This window comes from Nematolebias whitei, chromosome 2 (genome assembly GCF_014905685.2).
Source record: "Nematolebias whitei isolate Nwh7 chromosome 2, NemWhi1, whole genome shotgun sequence".
Taxonomy (NCBI): domain Eukaryota; kingdom Metazoa; phylum Chordata; class Actinopteri; order Cyprinodontiformes; family Rivulidae; genus Nematolebias; species Nematolebias whitei.
The window spans coordinates 7,609,349-7,621,276 of NC_056499.1; the positions used below are offsets into that span (position 1 = coordinate 7,609,349).

An 11,928-nucleotide genomic window follows, 5' to 3' on the forward strand; every position below is an offset into this window, starting at 1 on the left:
GCGGCTGTAGCTGAGGTCGGAGTTTCAGCACTTTACACAAACTAACAATTAATACTACTTTGTATTGTTTTTGAAATTGTCTTTAAATCTTTATCAAATTTAAGTTGAGGCTCTAGCACCAACCCAAAGTATTTAAATTCTGCAACAGAGTGAATTTGATCATTTTGTAAATGAACATTAAATTTTTCTTTTAAATCAAGTTTTTTTTTTATTGAGAAACACACGGAGACGGTTTTTGATAGATTCAGAACTAGATGATTTTGAACGAGTCACTTGGAAATCAGACATACAGCTGGATAATACCTTGAAATGAGATTTTTCAAGAGCATAAATGAAACAAAGAAGTATGAGCTATGCTAGTGGAAAATGTAAACATTTCTACTGGAACAACAAAAATAAACTTTGTTTTTTAATTTTCCCCACTGAATTACACATAGTGTCATTGTCATTTACCATTAGCGGGCATAAAACTGCAAAAATAGCTTTATGTCTCAGCTGAAATTATTATTTTTCCTACAGTAATATTTAGTTTGGTGTAATCGGTTTAGATTAATTGCTGTTTCGTAGGGTACATAAATAAAAAAATAACATTATGCTAAAGTCTTTAGTAGTCTTTGATAACTTGTTTTACATATCACATTTATCATCTGTGAACATTAAAGGACCTGACGACGTCCCTTCTTTAAGGGCCATGTTGGAGTGGACTATTTAAACTTTGCAATATCAAACTAGGGCCTTTGGTGTAAGGTATAGGCACAAATAAACGGAAATGGATAATGCTATAAAATGGTATTCAGCCTTTAAGGAATCTAGTTGTGTTTTATTTTGTATGTAAGATCACTGTTCATCAAGAAAGATGATCAGTTGCAACAGTGGATACTGGCACTGGTGGATGATGCAAACCAAGTACTGGTTTAGTTTATTATAATTATGAGATTGGAACTAGAGCGGCACGGTGGCGCAGTTGGTAGAGCGGCCACCTCTCGGCGAGAAGGTTGCTGGATTGAATCCTGGCCAGGGGGCCTTTTTAGGTGCAGTTTGCATGTTCTCTATGTGCATGTGTGGGTACTGTGGGCACTGTGGGCACTTTGGGTATTGTGGGTATTGTGGGTAGTGTGAGCACTGTGGGTACTGTGGGTATTGTGGGCACTGTGGGTACTGTGGGCACTGTGGGCACTGTGTGCACTGTGGGCACGGTGGGTACTGTGGGCACGGTGGGCACTGTGGGCACTGTGGGTACTGTGTGCACTGTAGGCACGGTGGGTACTGTGGGCACGGTGGGCACTGTGGGTACTGTGGGCACGGTGGGCACTGTGGGTATTGTGGGCACTGTGGGTACTGTGGGCACGGTGGGCACTGAGGGTATTGTGGGTATTGTGGGCACTGTGGGTACTGTGGGTACTGTGGGTAGTGTGGGCACAGTGGGTACTGTGTGCACTGTAGGCACGGTGGGTACTGTGGGCACGGTGGGCACTGTGGGTACTGTGGGCACGGTGGGCACTGTGGGCACGGTGGGCACTGAGGGTATTGTGGGCACTGTGGGTACTGTGGGTAGTGTGGGCACTGTGGGTAGTGTGGGCACAGTGGGTACTGTGGGCACTGTAAGCACGGTGGGTACTGTGGGCATGGTGGGCACTGTGGGTACTGTGGGTACTGTGGGTACTGTGGGTATTGTGGGCACTGTGGGTACTGTGGGCACTGTGGGTGCTCCGGTTTCCTCCCACAAACCAAAAACATGCATGTTAGGCTGATTGGTAACTCTAAATTGTCCCTAAGTGAGAGAGAGAGTGAATGATTGTCTCGTTTAGTTCTGTGTCCTTGGAGACCTGTCCTGGGTGTCCCCTGCCTCTCGCACAGTGATAGTTAGACATGGACACCAGTGACCCTTGCGACCCGGAAAGGAAGAAGCAGGTAAAAGATGATGGATGGATAGAAACTAAAAACTTTTGACTTGAGCTTAGATGATCACATAAGCCAATAAAAAAGTGGCACAGCCACACCCCTTTATTTGCAGGAAAAATCCAGTAGTAGTTAATAATTCTCTTCTTTTCTGTTTAATATTGCCACGTTAACCCATCTTATGTTGCTAACAATCTGTCTAAATTGGAAAATGCTAAATAAAAGCTGAAATAAACTACTGAACAAAGTTGTTACATGGAAGTTCAATCTGCCAGTCCCTTTTTTAAACCTGCCTGTGGTCAAGAGGCAGAGTGACAACCCCTCATTGAATTCTTCTCTCCACTGAGCAAAAAGCTGCACTTCACAGAATGACAGAAGCAGCCTCCTCTTCCTCAGTGACAGTCCCTGAAATCCATTCACACTCCCATTTCTCATATTTCCTAGAATAATTTTTGTTCTCGCATCAGAAACTTGACAAATTCTGAAGCCTTGTAAAATTTTTGCTTTGATTCAGGAAGATTTAAGTGTCACTTTGAAGAGTCGAGGCAGAATTAAATGGCGCACGTCTTTGTGGAGGTCACAGAAAGGATTCTTCTACGTTCTCAGAAAAAAAAAAAGCACAAAAAAACAAAGTGGGGCAAAAATAGAGAATCAAAAAAGATGAAAGGGGCAGCAGAGTGAGAGAATATGGAAGATGGATAGAACCAGCGCAAACTAATCTCACATGTTTACATCTCAGCGAGGGCAATATGACCTAGAAAGCAATACTATTGTTAATATACTTCAAAGTGGTAAACTACGCAGCAAAATTAGGCCAGTTAGATGCTCTAAATATGTGGAAATTCATTAATAAAATTCTTGTCAATAAAATGTTTTATGTTGTCTACATGTTTGGTGGCGAGGGGGGAGAAGGCTGAAAACAGGTGCGCGTCTGAAGAGTGGGAAAAAGATGACTCCAGTACACTACTCTTCTCAGAGTGCTTCCTGCGTTGCTATTGATCCATTTTAACCTACTTAAAGACAAGACAGGAACACACCGACTCAAACAAGCTGATGCCTGCACGCACGCAAACATACACAGCTCTTCTACAACTGCTTCAGAGGAAACATCAATAAAACCACAGACTTCTTAAAGCCATTCTTAAAAAACCACCAGAGAGAAATCAAACAGCCTGTGCCGCTCCTTCCCCAACAAATAAACAAAACAACACCCAAACAAGACAAGTGAGGATATCCCAATTCTCTTGCAAGCTAATTAGCTTTACCTGTACAAGGAGGTGCTGGCTGGGGATGGAGACAGTGAGGAGGGAGAGGAAGAAGAGCTGACAGAAGGAAAAGTAAACAGCACAAGTCTGACCTCCTTTCTACGCCGTGATGTTTGTTTGCGTGCGTGAGGGGAGGTTGGGATTGTGGGGTTTTACCTGACATGACAACAGAGAAAACTTCATGATGAATAAAACACACCAAGTAGACAAGCTCCATCAAACATGTGAGGGACGTAGTGTAAAAAAAACGTACTAATGAAGTCTTCAATATAAAATTAGCTACAAAGCAAAATCACTTGTGATTCACAGGATGCAGAAAATGTTGTCAAAGACAGAGGAAAGATGTTCTTAAAATTATGGATGTACACGTAAAAATATGCAACAGCCACAAAGCACCGGCAGCGGTCGGCTGTTTTACACAGCTTTACTGTGACCAACACACAGTTTGTTATATTTAGGTGAATATGATGCAGCATGTTCAGACTGTTCTGCGACTGACAGCACATTATAGCTTACAGTGACCACAGTGGGTCCAGCAGGTCCTAAAACAATCAGATCTGGTTGGACCTCACTAAGAGGTCCTACATGAAGATTACACTGTAATCTGTGCACATTAGTGTGCTGACGGCGGCACGGTGGCTCAGTTGGTAGAGCTGTTGCCTCTCTGCAAGAAGGTTGTCGGTTTCTGCGTGGAGTTTGCATGTTCTCTCCATGGGATTTCTCCGGGTGCTCCAGTTTCCTCCCACACACCAAAAACATGCATGTTAGACTGATTGGTAACTCTAAATTGTCCCTAGTTGTGAGTAAGAGAGTGAATGGTTGTTTGTCTCCATGTGTCCCTGTGATGGACTGGAGACCTGTCCAGGGTGTCCCCCACCTCTCACACAGTGACTGCTGGATATGGGCACCAGTGACCCCTGTGACCCAAAAAAGAAGGAGCAAGTAAAGATTAGGAATGAATGAAAAGTGTGTTGATACCTGTAGCATTATTAGGCAGCACGGCGGCTCAGTGGTTAGCACTGTTGCCTCACAGCAAGAAGGTCCTGGGTTCAATCCCCAGTTGGACCTGGGGTCTTTCTGTTTAGAGTTTGCATGTTCTTCTCGTGTTTGTGCATTTTCTCCGGGTACACCGGTTTCCTCCCACAGACCAAAAACATGCATGTTATGCTGCCTTCAGGTCCAGGCCTCCCTTGAAAAAGAGATCTGTGATCTCAATGGGATTTGCCTTGTTAAATAAATGTTAATAAATAAATTATCCGAACGCAAACCGATAGTAAAAGACAGATTGAAAAACAAAGTCTAAAAAGTAAGAGTGGACAGCTTTACATACAAAAGACAGGAGACAGGCTCCATTTAGAGGAGGTCTACACCACTTTTATTCACTTTAGCTTGTATGTGAATCTGTTCGGGGCCACATTGAAGGAGCACATACTGGCCTAACGTGACTCCGTGCTTTGAGTTATGTTCTGGACATTTACGGTACATTTCTGTTCTATTATTAAATGTTTTTAAACAGCATTAAAATCAGGCATTTGTTGGAATCTTCTACATACATTTTTTTGGCTAACCTGGCTATTTTAAATCTTCTGGAAAAAAATAAATAAAAAATTGTCGGGATTGAATTGTTTAATGGCCAGGATGCTCTTCAAGTTATTTCTCTCTCTGACTGTCTGCAGATCAGATCTGCTTCATACGGAATCTTTGTGGTCTGTCTTGAAACGGCGTTAAAACAATGAAAACCATGAAAAAGTTGAGCATATTGCATTCGACCGGTTCCAAAAATAGATAAAAAAAAATGCAATAAATTGTCTGTGAAGACACTAAAAAAAATCCAGGAGCAATTTAAATGAATTTAGTAAAAAAAACAGATTGATGCTTTCCGGTATATCAATGCATCTTTTGAAGAAACTTCTGTATATTTTTGTTTGTAAATGTATGCATGCGTGGGTGTAGCTGAACTCAAGTACCTGGGATTCGTGGGCCCTTCAGAGGGTTGGACAGCGCCATGCCGATCTCAGTCATGCCGTAGCGTTCCAGCAGCGTGTGTCCTGTAATCTCCTCCCAGCGCTGCAGAATGGGAAGAGGAAGAGCAGCCGAACCTGAAACCATTAACCTGAAAAAGATGAGGCAGAAATACTGAAAAGAACACATTCTGAAGTTATATTATGCCGACAAAACATGTTCCTACATTAATCAAAGATAAAAACCGGTTGATGTTGCTGGAGGAATAAAATCTTTGTGTATCCTCTCAAACATCTACAGTAACGTGTCGTATTGTTATGATGTAGGTGCTTTGTGAAAATCAATAAGTAGGAGGCTGTGTTTCTGGCAAAACTATTGATTTCTGGAGGTTAAAAAAACCAACAACCTAAAACAAACAAAAACAAATATATAATGCATCACGGCTTGGACGAAATATTGGCAGCAAAAAGCCAATGAAATAAAAACTGGAGAAAGCACACAATCATAACAATACTGACTAAAATTGTAATAAAAAGACAAAAAAAAAAAAGAATTCATTGTAAGAAAAAACTGATGAATTAAAGAAACGAATCGCATGCAATATTGGACCATTGATCCATGTGTCGAGGCAGAATGGGGTGTAGTGTGTAATGCTAAAACAGGTGAATACTGGTGATCTAAAAGCAACTGTTCCTCAACTTAAACCCACAGCTGAAGCTGCAGCAGGGAGGTAGAGTCACAAAGACGAACACTTTCAGACCCATTAGAGCTGTAAAAACAATTTAACGACAAAAAAAATGTTTTTTTTTTTGTGGTTTCACTTAAAACAGATCCAAAAGGACTTCCCTCAGTGAGCTGCAAAATAGTTTGCACTTTGTAAGGAGACTGCAGCACAATATATATCTCATTGTGTAACTGATTCTGTAACATTACACAGGGCTTCTCTTTTATATCTTTCTATACTCACAAAGTATAGAAAAGAAAGCATCATTACCGACTAGTAAAGTTTAAGAGATGTATACTTTTCTTTATTCAAGCCTTGTACATTTGTTTCATTCATTCAACCTTTATTTATACAGGTTAGTCTCTTAACGTGGAGGTGTGGTTTAGGTGAGACCCGTATGAAATGTTTAGCAATCATTTTACTGTCATTTCTTACACGTTAGTAAATAAACACGCATACAAGCACGTATGTGTGCAAATGTTAACAAGTTGGTACTAGTTATGGGCAACTATTTTGAGATATATGAAACTAAAAGTGGGCAAGTTGGGGAAAATGAGCCCATCATAATCAGTTAATTTATTTATTACACCTAGTTGTGACACGGAAAGTTCTTTTCTAATGATGCTTTTTTTTTGTTGATGTGTTTTTTTTTCTCCAACACCCACTACTTGTAAGAAAAATTAAAAGAAAAAACAACTCGTAGCTTCCCAGGATTTGTTGTATTTTATTTTGAAAGGATTATAACGTAGAAACTATGTTCACAGGTGAGCGCAGCTAAACATGCACTTGGTTAGCAGAATAAGCAGCAGCACATGTGGGAAGGGGAGCTTTAGAGTCAAATTTTCAAAATAAAAATAAAATTACAAACAAATTTGAAGAGTGTTTCTCTTTTTGCTAAAAATAACCATCTCTAGTTGGTACATTGAGTAAACTGTTCACTTTAAACCCATATTTCAATAAAATTTACAACAATGCTGAAACTAAAAACATGATTTTTTTGTAATATATTTTATTTATTTCTATTTTGTTATGAGTAAAGCATTTTGTATTTGCTGGAAAATATAAAACACAGAATATACTGCTGAAGAATAGTGCTCACAGCTGCTTTGATTACCGGTGAATACTTATCTAAGTAGTACTTCAGAGAACTTACGGGAATCTTTAAGAGGCAGAGTGACAATACACCATCACTCTGTGAAAACTGTGCACAAACACTTCAGCAATTACATAATTATTCCAATGTGAGATTAAAATCGTGGGATTTTATGATGTACAATAGGTAATATAAAAACATTCAAAGCATTTTGAGGATTCTTTGCAGAAAACAGGGCTACAGCTAATAGTCAATGTACCTGATATTGCGAAAACAGACACTTTTAGTTGGGTTTTTTTTAACTACCATATTTTTTTTAACTATAAAGGTGCATTTAAAATCCTTTAATTTTCTCAAAAATCGACAGTGAGCCTTATAATCAGGTTGTGATTGGTTGTGCTTACCAACCTCGAACCAATTTTATGTGGTTATTGTGAATGTGTTGAATAAAGTTTGACTTATCTGACTGTTTTGTTCGCTTGTTTTGTAAAATACGATAAGCCATACGTGTACAGGTATGAATAAAGATTTCTAGATTGTTAAGTAAGCTTTAATTGCTCTGGAAATCTTTCATTTTTTAATTTACATTTTATAAAGTTGTCTCACTTTTTAAAAGCAGACTGCTGCCTGAAAGGAAGCTGCTCGTCACTGTACCTGATTCTCTCATTGCAAACCGCTTTGATGAAATCCTTCACATAAGGCTGTCTGAAGTGCTGATCATAGAACTGGATCAGTTTGGAGTAAATAGTTGGCACGGCCATGAACACGTTAACCTTCGGAGCCTTGGAGCTGAGCAGCATCTCCCACACCTGAGGACACACACAGACAGATAAGCAGAACATATTAGTGAGGAGGGAGGGCGAGGAAGATAAGGAAAGGTTAAGAGAAAGTAGACAGTGAATCCAACACGGGCATTAAAATTATATTATTATATTTACTGTCATTCTGTTAGTGCCTTAAAAACAGGGTTTTTGTTATTTGATGTAAATGGCAGAGTAAAGTCCACAACTTGTCAACAGTGTCAAAAAAATAAAATAAAATCATGATTTGTAAAGGTCAGGAGAAAAACAGAAGACTGCTGGAGGGCAGAGAGGTGCTGCCATTAAAAAAATAAAAAGCTTTGTGGACAGAGCAGTTGACAAATGCTTCTTAACTTACAGAGGAAAAAAAAACACTGACATTACCCAAAGTATCTAACAAAAATAATTTATTATAAATAAAATAAATAATAATTGGTATAACTTATTTTTTCAATATAGTGTATTTTATTCATGGTTATTTCTACATTATTTATTGGCAGTTAAGACTAATAGTCTAAAAACAGGTTTTCCTAAAAATAGGCATCAGCATAAAAATGGCAGCACTTTAAGTTTCACCTTAAACAACTACCGTATTTTTCAAACTATAAGGCGCATTGGGCAAAACGTAACAGTCAAATAAGTCAAACTTTATTCAACTCATTCACAATAACCACATAAAATCGGTTCGAGGTCGGTAAGCACAACCAGAATTAATACATAAATCACACCTGATTATACGGCTCACTGTTGATTTGAGAACATTAAAGGATTTTAAGTGCGCCTTATAGTCAGAAAAATATGGTAATTTAGCAGAAGAAATTTAATTTTTCCCTAGGATGCATCAGACGTGCTACAGCTACATGCTACTGTCGCAAAAACCCCATCAAATTCTATGTAAATTACCACATTTTGTAAAGTTTATGGTGATGTAAAACAGCATTTAAATGAACAGCTATGATATCTGGAGACTGGAGTTATAATAAAACATCATTTTGGTCTTGGTCCCCCTCCAACTAGTAGTTAGCTCATCAATTCGGCCAAAATTAAACTTTATTTCTTCAAACTGAGGTCATTCCAACAGCTATCTACAACAGAGAAGTTATTAATTGTACATGAACTTTTCACATAAACAAGTTTCAAAAGAGCAGACCTATTGCTTTAAGTATAACAGACGGGAAAACCACAATTTAAACTGCTACTAATTTTCGTCTATTTATTGATAGCAATGCACACTGTCAGTTCAATAAACGGCTTTAAATTTGCACCCTTACCTTCACCTCCATCTATCTAAAAATTATAGCAAAAGCAGAAATATTGTTGGCTGGGATTCATACATCTTCCGTTTAACTGTGCCCACAAAATAATATATTGCTACTTCTGTTGTTTTACAGCCGTAAACTGAGCTGTTTGTTATATGGATGGGACTTGTGTGCTGCAACGCGAAATGATTACAAACTGTGGCTCTGCTGTATGTGTGCAAAAGTGCTACATAATTAGCAGTGAAGGATCAATTTCTCATGAAAAAACATGCCCATTAGGCTTTTGTCATTCATTTATCTCTGCTGCTGATGTTAGTTATTTTAAAGAAATTCACAAAACACTTGGATTTTGAACTACGTGCATGAATAAGTATTTAAAATAAAACGCCTAACATTCCTTTCATGCCAGAGTTTTAGACTAAGATCATCTTTTGTTGAGAAATAATAACAATTTTGATCAAACCTGGATGAAAAACAGAACAATCTTATGCAAAAACGCAATAGTTTGAATGATCTTGCATGATGTGAGCGCTTGCATGGACTAAGTGTTGTGAATGACGGTTGGGTACTACCACACCAAATTTCATATTAAAATCTGTAAAACTGAGTTTCAGCCATCTTTGTGAATGTTAATTAGCTCTGGTGACCATCTTGAATTAGACTCCAAAGGTTAATTTGTGGTAGATGTGCATCGATGAGTACTTTCTGTAAGTTTTAGGAATCTTGTCCAGAGATTCTGAGACATTTTGGTAATGGACAGAGACACACTCAGAAACAAAAGTCCTCTTTTTGTCTTTTTGACAGGACGACAGCATGAATTAAATGGTGACCCCCCCATCCATGAGGGGGAAAAAACCTCCTACCCTGCAGTCTTATATTAACTTTACTGTACTTGCCGCCGTACACGCCGCTTTGCCGTATAGGCCGCATTTATTATGCGTCACCGCTGACAACCCGGAAACATGGGCCGGTGTTGTGCCAAAAATCGATAGACTGCCAAATGGCGGCTGCGGGAGCGTGCACGGGAGGACTTTAATAAAAATTTAACAAGATAAACACTTAAAAACAATTATGCGTTTGCTTGAAATTATAGCAAAGGCGTGTTTCAGTTGAACTGTTCCTTAATAAATGCACTTTAACGGTCAAATCAGCTGCATTTCGCCTGGGCGACGCGGCAAAATGCAGCTGATTTGACGTTTGCTCCAGGAGTTCCAGAGCGAGACGAAGGTGGCTCTGTATGGCAAGCCAAGTGTCTCATTAATAGCCACTTTTACCTATTAATGAGACATTTGGCTAGCCATATTAGTCAAGGGCCCTTTAGGGGCTGAAAATGGTAGTATTCAATATTTTCCATGTCAGAATGAATGAAATTGTTAGATGTCAGCCAAAAATTGAGTTATAAATATGGGGAGGGGGGGGACCAAACATGTCGCTTTGCTGTATAAATCACAGGCATGCTAATTTATGCAAAACACTGTGACTTATACAGCAAAAATTACAGTATCTCTATGTTCCTTCAGTCTTCATTTCTTAGGGTAGCATATTCTCCTTAATCTTACTTTCCTTCATCTCTTCCTGCCCTACATATACATCCTTCTCTCTGCATTTCATAATTTCTTGGTACGCTGCCTCAAGATTCGTCCAAAACAGAAAAAAAAAAATCTGTTTTTCCTCTATCATCACTTTCATGTCTGATGGCACCAGAACCTTCTTCATGTGCCAGCAATGTCTAAACTATTCGTCCCTCTTTTCCTCCGTATGTCACAAGCTCACCTAACCTGCTCTCTATGAAAATGTCTTCCTGTGACTTCCTTTGCTTCAACAGACAAATACAGCCGTGGTAATGAAGATACACCAACAATATAATCAGATCGAGTTCCTCAAACTATCACTACAAGTTGATCCTGAAAGCAGGGAGCATTTAGAGTTCACCTGCAGAGGAGAATTATTAAGCGAGCGTGCCCCGACCACGCTGGGTGGTGTCTATCAAGTGCAGTGATGCGCTTCAACCAAGTTCACTCTGGACGGGGGAGGAAGGTAATTTATGTCCATCAAGGAGCTGGTCTCCACCTGGGGGACGAGATCCGGTGAGAACCTGGAACTGCGGAGTGCATCCTAAACAACTTGAGCTTGTTGAGGGCTCAGCTTGGAGATGAACACAGGAGTCCAACACAACTCAACGTTTGCAAGCAGCCACATTCAACAATGAAAAGCCTTGAAAAGCTGCCGTGCTGTCTCGTGGAAATTGCGTGTTTTCAAAAAAAAATTTGCAAAAACAAACGTTCTAGTCACTGATACTGCAGGAGTCTGGAACCCTTAACAGGCTCTTGAATTTATCAAAAGTGCAAGAAACATACAGTATGAAAACTGTACAGGAGGGTAGACTAGACTTCATTATGATGGGTTGGAGAGTGACTGCTGGACATGGGCACCAGTGACCCCCATGACCCGAAATGGAAGAAGCAGGTAAAGACAATGGATGGATGGATGGATGAATGGATGGATGGATGGATGGATGGATGGATGGATGGATGGATGGATGGATGGATGGATGGATGGATGGATGGATGGATGGATGGATGGATGGACTACATGTGACTTGGCCATATAGAACAAATTTGGCTGTGGAGATTTTTCATCTGTTATAACTATTGCCCCCACTATTGTGTGGCAATCACATGAAGTTTAGATGACAATCACAAAAAAACTAACAAACAAAAAAACCCACATTTTGTTGCATAACTATTGCAGGCCATTCTTCAGACTATAAAGTAGCAAAAACTAAAATTTTTGGCAAAGTTGGACCCAGCTATTTCCATGGTCACACATACTTTAGTAGCCAACCACTCCCCAACATCCTCAACCAAGTGAGAAAAAGGACTGTGGCTTAAATTTTTGGGGACTATATATATTTTTTTGGGGACTA

General features: G+C 39.5%; 1 protein-coding gene across 1 annotated transcript in view; it reads right to left on the reverse strand.

Annotated features, from left to right (window-relative positions):
• The window catches only part of acsf3 (acyl-CoA synthetase family member 3), a 40,003-nt gene that overhangs the window by 21,946 nt on the left and 6,129 nt on the right, over nt 1–11,928 (reverse strand). The window contains exons 3-4 of the mRNA XM_037696360.1: nt 7,598–7,752; nt 5,132–5,277 (exon numbers count right to left, since the gene is read on the reverse strand). Coding sequence (XP_037552288.1) covers nt 5,132–5,277; nt 7,598–7,752 — 301 coding nt within the window. The remainder of the gene's footprint in view (nt 1–5,131; nt 5,278–7,597; nt 7,753–11,928) is intronic.